The sequence below is a fragment of the Carcharhinus amblyrhynchos genome, chromosome 11 (assembly GCF_965287045.1).
Source record: "Carcharhinus amblyrhynchos chromosome 11, sCarAmb.v2.hapA, whole genome shotgun sequence".
NCBI lineage: Eukaryota > Metazoa > Chordata > Chondrichthyes > Carcharhiniformes > Carcharhinidae > Carcharhinus > Carcharhinus amblyrhynchos.
Window position 1 is genome coordinate 97,279,850 of NC_137334.1, and position 14,738 is coordinate 97,294,587.

The window sequence follows — 14,738 nt, forward strand, 5'->3', positions numbered from 1 at the left end:
CTTGGGAAAAAGACTCTGACAATCCACTCTATTCAAGTCTGTCATAATCTCCTAAACCTCTATCAGGTTCCCCGTCATCCCCCGATGCTCCAATGAAAACAATCCAAGTTTGTTCAACCTCACATAACAGACTACCATGTAAAGTTTGTTGTTCGTCCATCGTCATCGATGAGGACTTTGGAGATAGTGACCACAATTTGGTGTCCTTCATTATTGCAATGGAGAGGGATAGGGTCACATGACAGAGCAGGGTTTATAATTGGGGGAGGGGTAATTATGATGCGATTAGGCAAGAATTAGGGAGCATAAGATGGGAACAGAACCTGTCAGGTATGGGCACAAATGAAAAGTGGAGCTTGTTCAAGGAACAAATACTGCGCGTCCTTGATAGGTGTGTCCTTAGCAGGCAGGGAGGAAATGGCCGAGCGAGGGAACCATGGTTCACAAAGGAGGTTGAGTGTCTTGTCAAGAGGGAAAAGGAAGCGTAAGTAAGGATGAAAAAGCAAGGTTCAGTTGGGTCGCTTGAGTGTTACAAGGTAGCTAGGAATGAGTTAAAGAAAGGGCTTAGGACAGCTAGGAGGGGGCATGAGAAGTCCTCGGCAGGTCGGATAAAAGAAAACCCCAAGGCTTTTTACTCTTATGTGAGAAGTAAAAGAATGACCAGGGTGAGCTTAGCACCAGTCAAGGATAGTAGTAGGAACTTGTGCATGGAGTCAGAAGAGATAGGTGAGGCGTTGAACAAATAATTTTCTTCTGTGTTCACTAAAGATAGGGGCCATGTTTTTGAGGATGAGTGCGTGATACAGGTTGATAGGGTGGAGGAGGTTGATGTTCTGAGGAAAGATGTATTAGCAATTTTGAAAAACCTGAGGGTGAATAAGTCCCCTGGACTAGATGGGATACATCCTAGGATACTTTGGGAGGCAAGGGATGAGATTGTGGAGCTTTTAGCTTTGATCTTTGGGTCCTCATTGTCCACAGGGATTGTGCCAGAGGACTGGAGAGCGGCAAATGTTGTTCCTCTCTTCAAGAAAGGAAATAGGAATGACCCTGGTAATTATAGGTCAGTTAGTCTTACTTTGGTGGTTGGTAAGTTAATGGAAAGGGATAGGATTTATGATCATTTGGAGAGATGCAGTTTAATCTGGGACAGTCAGCACGGTTTCGTGAGGGGTAAGTCCTGCCTCACAAATTTGATTGAATTCTTTGAGGAGATAACTAAGTGTGTGGACGAAGGTGGAGCAGTTGATGTTGATGTCGGAGATGAGGGGGTTGGACTATGAAGAGAGGCTGAATAGACTGGGTCTGTACTCGTTGGAGTTCAGAAGGATGAGGGGGGATCTTATAGAGACGTATAAGATAATGAAGGGGATGGATAGGGTAGAGGTAGAGAGATTTTTCCCGCTCAGAACGGATAGCAGGACTAGAGGGCACAGCCTCAAGATAAGGGGGGAGCAGTTTAGAACAGAGTTGAGGAGGAACTTCTTTACTCAAAGGGTGGTGAACTTTACTCAAAGGGTGGTGAATCTCTGGAATTCTCTGCCCGTTGAAGAGGTGGAGGCTACCTCGCTAAATATATTTAAGACACGGGTAGATAGGTTTTTGGTAGGCAAGGGAATTAAGGGTTATGGGGAGAAAGCGGGAAAGTGGAACTGAGCCACTTCAGATCAGCCATGATCTTATTGAATGGCGGGGCAGGCTCGAAGGGCTAGATGGCCTACTCCTGCTCCTATTTCTTATGTTCTTATGTTGTATACATGGATTTTAGTAAGGCGTTTGATAAGGTTCCCCATGGTAGGCTCATGAAGAAGATAAGGATGTGTGGGATAGAAGGAAATTTGGCCCATTGGATAAGTAACTAGCTGTCTCATCAAAGACAGAGGACGGTGATGGAAGGAAAATTTTTGGACTGAAGGCCAGTTACCAGAGGTGTACCACAGGGGTCAGTGCTGGGTCCTCTGCTATTTGTGATTTTTATCAATGATTTGGAAGAGGGGCTGAAGGGTGGATTAGTAAATTTGCTGCTGACACCAAGATTGATGGAATAGTGAATGAGGTGGAGGGCTCTTGCAGGCTGCCAAGAGACAATGATAGGATGCAGAGCTGGGCTAAAAAGTGGCAGATGGAGTTTCATCCTGATAAGTGTGAAGTGATTCATTTTCGTAGGACAAACTTGAATGCAGATTATAGGGTCAATGGCAGGGTTGTGAGGAATGTGGAGGAACAGAGAGATCTTGAGGTTCATATCCACAGATCTCTGAAGGTTGCCACTCAAGCAGATAGAGTCGTGAAGAAGGCTTGTAGTGTGTTAGCATTTATTAACAAGGGGTTTGAGTTTAAGAGCCATGGGGTTATGCTGCAACCGGACGTTGGTGAGACCACATTTGGAATATTGTGTTCAGTTCTGGTCACTTCACTACAAGAAGGATGTGGAAGCTTTGGAGAAAGTGCAGAGGAGGTTTACCAGGATACTGCCTGGTTTGGAGGGTAGGTCTTATGAGGAAAGGTTGAGGGAGCTGGGGCTTTTCTCTTTGGAGCAGAGGAGGCGTGTGGAATAGACTGCCTGCTGTGATAGTGGAGTCGGACAGTTTAGGAACTTTCAAGCGGTTATTGGATAGGCACATGGAGCACTCCAGAATTATAGGGAGGGGATCGCTTGATCTTGGGATTAGAACCAAAGAACCCTACAGCGCAGAAAGAGGCCGTTTGGCCCATCGAGTCTGCACCAACCACAATCTCACCCAGGCCCTATCCCCGTATTCCTACATATTTTACCCACTAATCCCGCTAACCTACGCATCCCAGGACACTAAGGGACAATTTTTTTAGCATGGCCAATCAACCTAACCCGCACATCTTTGGACTGTGGGAGGAAACTGGAGCACCCGGAGGAAACCCACACAGACACGAGGAGAATGTGCAAACTCCACACAGACAGTGACCCAAGCCGGGAATCGAATCCAGGTCCCTGGTGCTGTGAAGCAGCAATGCTAACCACTGTGCTACCGTGCCACCCCTGTGGGTTGGACATAGTGCGAATATGCCGGCGTTGGACTGGGGTAAACACAGTAAAAAGTCTGACAACAGGCTTGTACTCGTTAGAGTTTAGAAGAATGAGGGGAGATCTCATTGAGACGTATAAGATGATGAATGGGATGGATAGGATAGAGGTGGAGAGACTCTTCCCGCTCAAAAAAGACAATAGGACTAGGGGGCACAGCCTCAAGATAAAGGGGAGGCGGTTTAGAACGGAGTTGAGGAGGAACTTCTTCACTCAAAGGGTGGTGAATCTCTGGAATTCTCTGCCCGTTGAAGTGGTGGAGGCTGCCTCGCTAAATATTTTTAAGAAGCGGGTTGATGGGTTCTTGATAAGAGAGGGGATTAAAGGTTATGGGGAGAGGGCGGGAATGTGGAACTGAGCCACGACAGATCAGCCATGATCTTATTGAATGGCGGGGCAGGCTTGAAGGGCTAGATGGCCTACTCCTGCTCCTATTTCTTATGTTCTTATGTAACACCAGGTTTGAGTCCAACGGATTTATTTGATAGTAAACTCACTAGGTTTCAGGTTTGTCTCTTCATCAGGTGAATGGAGAGTTCTGGCCTCAGACAGAGCATATAAAACAGACAGTTTACAGATTACTGATTAAAATGTGAATCTTTACACCTAACCTGCTGTTCAAGTCCTCAAGTGGCCGACAATGTGAGTGGAAGGAGCACTGATCACAGGTTAAAGAGATGTGTATTGTCTCCAGACAGTACAGTAAGTGATGTTTTGCAAACCCAGGCCAGTCACGGGGGTTACAGATAGTGCGACATGAACCCAAGATCCCTGTTGAGACCATCCTCATGTGTGTGGAACTTGGCAATCAGTCTCTGCTCAGCGACTCTGCGCTGTCGTGTGTCGTGAAGGTTAGGTGTAAAGATTCGCATTTTAATCAGTAATCTGTAAACTGTCTGTGCTTTATATGCTCTGTCTGAGGCCAGAACTCTCCATTCACCTGACGAAGGAACAAACCTGAAAGCTAGTGAGTTTACTATCAAATAAATCGGTTGGACTTAAACCTGGTGTTGTCAGACTTTTTATTGGGTTGGACATAGCTCAGCACAACATTGAGGGCTGAAGGGCCTGTACTGTGCTGTAATGTTCTACTCTATACTATTCTGTTCTATTCAATTCTACAAGCCGGTCGTTCACACCCTTGGGTAGACTATCAAGTTTCCAATCAAGATGACTCCTGACAGCGAATCCAACTCCAGCATCACGACGCTCATCGCTGCTGCAACCGCTCCAGAAAAAAGTGTATCCACCTTCAGTTTCAGTCAACTGACCTATGTTGGAAAGACGAGTTTTGCTCAGGGCTGCAATGTCAATGTTATATCTTGCAAGCTCTCTGGCAACTAAGGCTCTCCTTCTCTCTGGTCTGTCTGCTGTACGGTTGTCCAAAAGCATGCACACATTCCAAGTGTCAATGGTGAGTGGTGTCGCCTTGTGTTTTATTTTGTTTGTTCGACCGCAAGATGGGATCACCGCCAGCCGTGGTAAACTGGCCAGGGTGTAGTGAAGCAGGCAATGTTTAGGGCACCTTTTCTAGCCCCTTCCTCATTCTATGGAGGTGAGCAGTGCGTTCTTGAAAAGGACTGCTAAGTCGCCCAGGTAGATGCTGAGTTTCACTGCTGCTTCGGTCAGCGGAAACAACCATTAGACCTGAGCTGCCTGTGTGCAGGTCTGTGACTACAGCTCCCAGCATATCCAAACCTGCTGCTTCGTTGCTCGCCCATCACCACAGGACTTCAAGGGTTGGACAGGACACATGATGATGATGATGATGGTGTCGAGACTAGCGCCTGATTTAGATTAAAGTGAGGGAGAGTTGCGCCGCATCAGCCTCACTCTCTCTTCCCAATTCCCATCTAGATCCAGTGGCAAGACAAGAGTCAAGATGGCTGGAGATGGGACTAGGCGCAGTGGATGACCAGAACGTCTTCTGTGTTTTGTCCTGCTCTTTGCGTTCCACGACGCTTGCAGAGACCGCCTCTTGACCGTTGGACCTTCCATTGGTCTCGTCTGCTCAATCTGCCAGACTCTGTCTTCACATGCTGGGATAGACATCTCCCTATCTCACCGAGGGTTGAGACCTGTCAGCTACCCTCACCTGGTTTAGCTGGCTTGTCAAAGCTGTTGCCCGGGTTGTGGCTGCTGTCGCAAGCAAACAGCTACAGGGAGCCACAAGTGAGAGCTGAGTGCCAGGTGGGGACAAAGGGTGGACAAACTGCCCTGAAAGGACGCGACATGTTCCCCTACCAGAGATACTACCCCTCCCTGGCACCCCATGCACATCTACCATGTTAAGTTAAAGCACAAGGGAATGCAGATAATGTCTTGAGATAGATAGAAAGCTGGTTAGCAGATAGGACGCAAAGAGTTGGCACAAATGGAGGGAGACAATCAAAATGAAGTGACTGGGAGCGAGGAGGTTAGCTCACAAATCAAGAGAGATTGTCGACAGTGTGACAGGGAGGATGGGGGGGTGATGGAGAAGGGGAGTGCTCAGGCCGAAGGTTTGAGATGTGTCTATTTTAATGCTAGGAGTGTTGTTAACAAAGTGGATGAGCTTAGAGCGTGGATCGCTACTCAGAAATGTGATGTGGTGGCCATTACAGAAAGTTGGATGACTCAGGGACAGGACTGGATACCTCAAGTGCCGCATTTCAGATGTTTCAGGACGGACAGGGAGGGAGGCAAAAGAGGTGGGGGAGTGGCAATGTTCATCAGAGATAGTGTCATGCCTGTAGAAAAATTGGACGCTTTGGAGGGATTGTCTATGGACTCGCTGTCGGTGGAGGTTCGGAATAGGAAGGGGTCAATAACTTTACTGGGTGTTTTCTATAGGTCGCCCAATAGTAACAGGGATGTTGAGGAACAGATAGAGAAATAGATCCTGGAGAGATGTAATAATAACAGAGTTGTCGTGATGAGAGACTTTAATTTCCCAAATATCAATTGGAATCTCCCTTGGGTAAGAGGTTTAGATGGGGAGGAGTTTGTTAGGTGTGTTCAAGAGGGTTTCCTGACACAGTATGCGGATAAGCCTAAAAGAGGAGACGCTGTACTTGATTTGGTATTGGGTAATGAACCTGGACAGGTGAAAGATCTCTCGGTGGGAGAGCATTTTGGGGATAGTGATCATAACTCTATCTCCTTTACACTAGCATTGGAGAGAGTTAGGATCAGACAAGCTAGGAAAATGTTTATTTGGAGTAAGGGGAATTATGAAGCCATCAGGCAAGAAGTTAGGGGCATAAATTGGAAGGAGGTTTTCTCGGGGAAATGTACAGAAGTAACGAGGCAGATTTTCAAGGCATGTTTGTCTGGAGATCTGCACGACAACGTTCCGATGAGACAGGGAAGTTTCGGTAGGTTATAGGAACCGTGGTGCTTGAAAGTTGTAATGAATTTAGTCAAAAAGAAAAGAAAAGCGTACAAAAGGTGCAGGGAGCTAGGTAATGTTAGGGATCTAGAGGAGTATATGGCTTCTAGGAAGAGGATGTGTTGGAACTTTTGAAAAGCACCAAGTTGGATAAGTTGCCGGGACCGGATGGGATGTACCCCAGGTTACTGTGGGAGGCATGGGAAATGATTGCAGAGCCTCTGGCGATGATCTTTGCGTCATCAATGAATACAGGAGAGGTTCCGGAGGATTGCAGATGTGGTTCCTCTATTCAAGGAAGGGAGAAGAGATAGCCCAGGAAATTATCGACAGGTGAGTCTAACCCCAGTGGTTGGGAAGTTGATGGAGAAGATCCTGAGAGACAGGATTTATGAATATTTGGAGAGGTATAGTATGATCAAAAATAGTCAGCATGGCTTTGTCAAAGGCAGATCGTGCCTTACGAGCCTGGTTGAGCTTTTTGAAGATGTGACTAAACACATTAATGAAGGAAGAGCAGTGGATGTGGTTTATATGGACTTCAGCAAGGCATTTGATAAGGTCCCCTATGCAAGACTTATTGAGAAAGTGAGGGCGCACGGGATCCAAAGGGATGTTGCTTTGTGGATCCAGAACCAGCTTGTCCACAGAAAGCAAAGAATGGTTTAGATGGGTCTTTTTCTGCATGGAGTCGGTCACCAGTAGAGTGCCCCAGGATTCTGTTCGGGGACTCTTGCTCTTTTTGATTTTTATAAATGACCTGGATGAGGAAGTGGAGGGACGGGTTGGTAAGTTTGCCAATGACACAAAGGTTGGAGGTGTTGTAGATAGTTTGGAGGGACGTCAGAAGTTGCAAAGAGACTTAGATAGGATGCAAGACTGGGCGGAGAAGTGGAAGATGGACTTCAACCCAGATAAGTGTGTGGTGGTTCATTTTGGCAGGTTAAATGGGATGACGGAGTATGATATTAAGGATAAGACTCTTAGCAGTGTGGAAGATCAGACGGATCTTGGGGTCCGAGTTCATAGAACGCTCAAATCGGCTTCGCAGATAGAGGATGTGGTTAAGAAGGTGTATGGTGTCCTGTCCTTCATCAATCGAGGAATTGAGTTTAGGAGTTGGGAGATAATGCTGCAGCTGTATAAGACCCTACTTGGACTACTGTGCTCAGTTCTGGTCGCCTCATTACAGGAAGGATGTGCAAGCCATAGAAAGGGTGCAGAGGAGATTTACAAGGATGTTGCCTGGATTAGGTGGCATGCTTTATGAGGATAGGTTGAGAGAGCTTGGTCTTTTCTCCTTAGAGAGACAAAGGATGAGAGGTGACCTGAGAGAGGCGTATAAGATGTTGAGAGGTATTGATTGAGTGGATTCTCAGAGGCTTTTTTCCAGGGGTGAAATGGCTGCCACAAGAGGACTCAGGGTGCTGGGGAGTAGGTACAGAAGAGATGTCAGTGGTAAGTTTTTCACTCAGAGGGTGTTGGGTGCATGGAATCGGCTGCCGGCGGTCGTGGTAGAGGCGGATTTGATAGGGTCTTTTAAGAGACTTTTGGATAAGTACATGGGACTTCTTAGTAAGATAGAGGGTTATGGATAAGCCTGGTAGGTAGGGATATGTTTGGCGCAACTTGTGGGCCAAAGGGCCTGTCTGTGCTGCAGTTTTTCTATGTTCTACATAGGTCTTTTTCTGATTGGCCGTCAGTGACTAGTGGCATTCTGCAGGGATCTGTGCTGGGACCCCAACGGTTCACATTATATATTAATGATTTGGAAGAGAGAACTGAATGTATTATCTCCAAATTGGTAAATGATACAAAGTTGGGTGGGAGGGTGGTCTGTGGGCAGGATGCAGAGATGTTTCAGTGTGATTTGGACAGGCTGAGTGGGCATCTGCATGGCAGATGCAGTATAATGTGGGTAAATGTGAGGTTATCCACTTTGGAAGCAATAATAGGAAGACAGATTTTTGCTTGAATGAATGTAAACTCGACGAAACCTTGCAGTCCTCATGCATCAGTTGCTGAAAGCAAGCACGCAGGCACAGCAGGCAGCAAAGACAGCTTCAATTGTACAGGGCGTTGATGAGGCCACACGTGGAGTATTGAGTGCAGTTTTGGTTCCTTATCTGAGGAAGGATGTCAAAGAACAACGAACAAAGAAAATTACAGCACAGGAATAGGCCCTTCAGCCCACCAAGCATGTACCGATCATACTGCCCGACTGAGCTAAAATCCCTTACCTTGCTATAGTGGGAGTACAGCGAAGGTTTACCTGGCTGATTCCTGGGATTGCAGGTCTATCATATGAAGAGAGATAAAGTCAGTAGGATTATATTTACTGAAATTTAAAAGAGTGGGAGGGGATCTCATAGAAAATTATAAAATTCTAACAAGGTTAGGCAGGGTAGATTTGAAAAGAATGTTCCCAATGGTGGGGGAATTCATCAGGGATATAATTTGAGGATAAGGGATAAACCTTTTAGAACTGAGGTGAGGAGAAATGTCTTCACTCAGAGGGTGGTGAACATGTGGAATTCACTACCACAGAACGTAGTTGAAGCCAAAACATTGTCTGATTTCAAGAAGAAATTAGATGTAGCTCTTGGGGCTAAAGGGATCAAGAGTTATGGGAGAAAAGGGGGATCAGGATATTGAATTCAATGATCAGCCATGATCAAGATGAATGCCGGAGCAGGCATGAAGGACTGAATGGCCTCCTCCTGCTTCTTGCTTCTTGGTTTCTAACCTTTCTTCATAGTCCATATCCCCCAAACCAGACAACATCCTGGTAAATCTCTTCTGCACCCTTTCCAATGCATCAAAATCCTTTTGGTGTGGCGACCAGAATTGCACACAATACTCCAAATGCAGCCTACTTTCATCCAAGTCTCTAATCGCCATAACATCATAGTTCCATGTAGTAATCCAAGCTTTAAGTTCATCAACCTTACCCGCCATACTCCTTGTGTTAAAGCAAACACACCTCAGACCATCTGTCCTGTTATGTTTTGTACACTTTCCTTGTGTTTTATTTCTCTTAGTCTTACTGGACCCATTCATTGAGTTCTCCAAAGTCTCTATACTCCGTACTGTGGCCCTTTTTGATTTTTGTCTTTAGTTTCTCTGCCTTCCACTTTTCCCCTTACTGTCTTTTTGTTTCTGTCCTCACCTATTTACTCCAAGTTGATTCCTATTTATTGACTACATCTCAATCTTCAGCAACATTATTCCTACGAAACTCATCTCCAAACTCTGTGGCCTGGGGCTTGACTCCTCCCTTTGTGACTGGTTTCTGAACTTCCAAACCCACAGATCACAATCAGTAAGGATAGGCAACAATGCTCTGTGCAAAGTTTGCACGTTCTCCCTGTGTCTGCGTGGGTTTTCTCTGGGTGCTCCGGTTTTCTCCCATAGTCCAAAGATGTGCAGGTTAGGTTGGTTGGCCACGCTACAATTGCCCTTTAGTGTTCTGAGATGCATGGGTTAGAGAGATGAGCAGGTAAATATGTAGGGATGTGGGGGTTGGGCCTGGATGGGATTGTGGTCGATGCAGACTTGATGGGCCAAATGCCCTCTTTCTGCACTATAGGGTTTCTATGATTCTACGAACACTCTTCCACGATCATCCTCAATACGATGCCACACAAGGGCCCTTACTATACTCCTTATACACCTATGATTGTGTGGCCAAATTCCCCTCCAATTCAATTTTCAAGTTTGCCGATGACACCACCATAGTGGGTCAGACCTCAAACAATGATGAGACAGAATACAGGAATGAGATAGAGAATCGGATGAACTGGTGCGGTGACAATAATTTCTCCCTCAATGACAACGAAATAAAGGAGATAGTCATCGACTTCATGAAGCATAGTGGACGGCATGCCCTGTTTATATAAACGGGGATGAAGTAGAAATGATCAAAAGCAACAAGTTTCTTGGTGTCCAGATCAACAACAACCTATCCTGGTCCCTCAATGTGAACGCTATAGTTAAGAAAACCCACTAACGTCTCTATTTTCTCGCAACACTAAGGAAACTTGGCTTGTCCACTGCAAATCACACCAACTTTTACAGATGCACCATAGAAAGCATTCTTTCTGGTTGTATCACAACTTGGTATGGGTCCTGTTCTGCCCAAGACTGCAATGAACTACAAAGGGTCGTGAATGTAGCCCAATCCATCACACAAACCAATCTCCCATCCATTGGCTCTGTCTACACTTCTCACTGCCTCGGCAAAGCAGCCAGCATAATCAAGGACCCAATGCACCTCAGACATTCACTCTTCCATTCTGTCGGGAAAAAGATAGAAAAGTCTGAGATCATGTATCAACCGACTGAAGAACTGCTTCTTCCCTGCTGCCATCAGACTTTTGAATGGACCTATTTTACATTAAGTTGATTTTTTTCTACGCCCTAGCTCTGAATGTAACACTACATTCTGCATTCTCTCCTTTCCTTCTCTATGAATGGTATGCTTTGTCTGTATGGCGAGTAAGAAACAATACGTTTCACATGTGACAATAATAAATCAAATCAAACCTTACTTCCTGCATCGGTTCCCCCCTCCCGCCCCCTGCCACATAAGTTTCAATCCTCCCCAACAGCACGAGCAAACATGCCTCCAGGACATTGGCTTCGGTTCTGTCCAGGTGCAGACCATCTGATTTGTACTGGTCCCACTTCCCCCAGAACCGGTTCCCATAGAGTCATAGAGATTGACAGCATGGAGAAAGGCGCTTTGGTCCATTCCACCTTTTTTTTTAACCACTAAGGTAGTGCCAGTTGTCCATGTTTGGCCTACATCCTTCTATACCCATCTCACTCACGTAACTATCTAAAAGCTTTTTAAAAAACAAAATTGTACCAGCCTCTACTACTACCTCTGCACAAATGTGAAGTAATGCATTTTGGAAGGTCTAATACAGATAGGAAATGTACAGTAAATGAGAGAACCCTTAACAGTATTGACAGGCAAAGGGATCTGGGTGTACTAGTACACAGATCATTGAAAGTGGCAACGCAGATGGAAACGATAGTCAAGAAGGCATACGGCATGCTTGCCTTCATTGGCTCTGAGTTTAAAAATTAGCAAGTCATGTTGCAGCTTTATAGAATCTTAGTTAGGCCGCACTTGGAATATAGTGTTCAATTTTGATTGCCCCATTACTAGAAGGATATGGAGGCTTTGGAGAAGGTACAGAAAAAAATTACCAGGGTGTTGCCTGGTATGGAGGGCATAAGCTGAGGGGAGGTTGGAGAAACTTGGTTTGTTCTCACTGGAACACCGGAGGTTGAGGGATGACCTGATTGAAGTCCGCAAGATTACGAGAGGCATGGACAGAGTGGATAGTCAGAAGCTTTGTCCCAAGGTGGAAGAGTCAATTACAGAACGGCACAGGTTTAAGACACGAGGGGCAAGGTTTAAAGGAGATGCATGAGGCAGATGTTTTACACAGATGATGGTGGGTGCCTGGAACTCGCTGCCGGAGGAGGTAGTGGAAGCAGATACGATAGTGACTTTTAAGGGGCGTCTTAACAAATACATGAATAGGATAGTAATAGAGGGATATGGTCCCTGGAAGAGTAGGGGCTTTTAGTTAAGTCGGGCAGCATGGTCAGTGCAGGCTTGCAGTGCAGTGCAGTCTGTTTCTGTGCTGTAATGTTCTTTGTTCTCTGGCAGCTTGCTCCAGACACTCACCACAATATATATGAAAAAACTGTCCCCCTGGACCCTTTTGTATTTCTCCCCTCTCACCTTAAACTCCAAGCCCTCTAATTTTAGACTCCCCGAACTTTGGGAAAAGATGTTGACTACCTAACTGATTTATGCCCCTCACTATTTTATAGACCTCCATAAGACCACCCCAAAGTCTCCTACAATGTCTCAGGGATTTGAATTCCTCCATCTTGCACGATCCCTCAAGCCACAAACTCATCTTAGCTATACTGACATTCCTACTCTGACTAGCATGTGGCAATCCTGAGATTACTACCCTTGAGGTCCTACTTTTTAGTTTAACTCCTAACTCCCTAAATTCAGCTTGTTGGACCTATATCGTTGGTGCCTATTATTGGAGAAGATTCTTAGGGACAGGATGGACTCACATATGAAAGAGAATAGGCTGATTATCGATAAGCAGCATAGTTTTATGAAGGGTATGGGTTCTTTGAGGAAGTGACAAGAAAAATTAACCAGAGCACTGGATGTTGTATACATGGACTTTAGTAAAGGCTTCAATAGGGTTCCTCATGCCTGTATGAATATTGGACAATCTCCCAACCCCCAGAAGTAATCCTCACTTGTCCACTCCCCACATCTCGACTGTTTTTTCATTCTTCACAGAATGGGGGCATTGCCAGCTAGACCAGCCTATGTTGCCCATCCCTAATTACCCTTTAGAAGATGATGGTGAGCCACATTGTTGCAGTCCATGTAGTGTAGGTATATCCACACAGATGTTAGGAAGATAGCTCCAAAATTCTGATCCAGCAACAATGAAAGAATGGCAATATTGTTCTAAACAGTTTCATCCATTGGATGTTGCTCACCCTCTCTGAAGTTGGAGTTCTTCTGATGGACCAGAGTCTGGAAGTCTTTTGTTGGAGTGAGACTGCCAACCTATAAACAGGAGACAGGGCAAATTCAAACTAAAGGCATATATACACAGAAGGAAAATACAGTAAAAATGAGAAAATAAAAATATTGGACTGAGCAGAGCAGCATGTTTTAATTCAGCCTGATTTTAAATATTGGAGAGAAAGGCTGTCACATCAGATTATGGATTATGGGATTGGAGCAAAATATTAGCATGGATTAAGAATTGGTTAATGGACAGAAAATAGAAAGTAGGCTGATGCAGTCCAGGTCAGTACAAAACTCTGGTGCGGCCGGACTTGGAGTATTGCATACAGTTCTGGTCGCCACATTGTAAGAAAGATGTGGAAGCATTGGAAAAGGTGCAGAGGAGGTTTACCAGGATGTTGCCTGGTCTGGTGGGAAGGTCTTATGAGAAAAGGCTGAGGGACTTGAGGTTGTTTTCGTTAGAGAGAAGGTTAAGAGGTGACTAAATGAGGCATACAAGATGATCAGAGGATTAGATAGGGTGGACAGTGAAAGCCTTTTTCCTCGGATGGTGATGGCTAACTCGAGGGGACATAGCTTTAAATTGAGAGGTGATAATTACAGGACGGATGTCAGAGGTACGTTATTTACGCAGAGGGTAGTAAGGGCGTGGAATGCCCTGCCTGCAGCAGTTGTGGACTCACCAACTTTAGAACATAGAATAGAACATAGAACATTACAGCACAGTACAGGCCTTTCCGCCCTCGATGTTGCGCCGACCAGTGGAACGAATCTAATGACCCTCTAACCTAAACTATTCCAGTGTTATCCATATGCCTATCCACTGACCATTTGAACGCCCTTAAAGTTGGCGAGTCCACAACTGCTGCAGGCAGGGCATTCCACGCCTTTACTACCCTCTGAGTAAAGAACCTATATCTGACATCCGTCCTATAATTACCACCCCTCAATTTAAAGCTATGTCCCCTTGTGTTAGCCATCACCATCCGAGGAAAAAGGCTTTCACTGTCCACCCTATCTAACCCTTTGATCATCTTGTATGCCTCAGTTAGGTCACCTCGTAGCCTTCTTCTCTCTAACGAAAATAACCTCAAGTCCCTCAGCCTTTCCTCATAAGACCTTCCCACCATACCAGGCAACATCCTGGTAAACCTCCTCTGCACCCTTTCCAATGCTTCCACATCTTTCTTATAATGCAGAGACCAGAACTGTACGCAATACTCCAAGTGCGGCTGCACCAGAGTTTTGTACAGTTGCAACATGATCTCATGGCTCCGAAATTCAATCCCTCTACCAATAAAAGCTAACACACCACATGCCTTCGTAACAACCTTCTCAACCTGGGTGCCAACTTTCAGGGATCTATGCACATAGAACATAGAACACTACAGCGCAGAACAGGCCCTTCGGCCCACGATGTTGCGCCGACCAGTTAAAAAACAATGACCCTCTAACCTAAACCAAACCCTTACCATCCATAAACCTATCCACGGATCTCTTAAACGTCCCCAAACTAGGCGCATTTACAACTGCAGCAGGCAGGGCATTCCAATCCCTCACCACCCTCTGGGTAAAGAACCTACCCCTGACATCTGTCCTATAACTACCGCCCCTTAATTTAAAGCTATGCCCCCTCGTGCTAGCTTTCTCCATCCGAGGAAAAAGGCTATCACTGTCCACCCTATCCAAACCTCTAATCATCATATATGTTTCAATAA

At 45.6% G+C, this 14,738-nt stretch overlaps 1 protein-coding gene across 2 annotated transcripts in view; it reads right to left on the reverse strand.

The window, feature by feature from the left end:
• Window positions 1–14,738, reverse strand: part of LOC145350380 (DNA repair protein Ku80-like) — a 248,251-nt gene that overhangs the window by 58,147 nt on the left and 175,366 nt on the right. For both annotated transcript variants that reach the window (XM_080199652.1, XM_080199651.1), the window contains exon 16: window positions 12,987–13,056. In XM_080199652.1, the coding sequence (XP_080055778.1) occupies window positions 12,987–13,056 (70 nt within the window). The remainder of the gene's footprint in view (window positions 1–12,986; window positions 13,057–14,738) is intronic.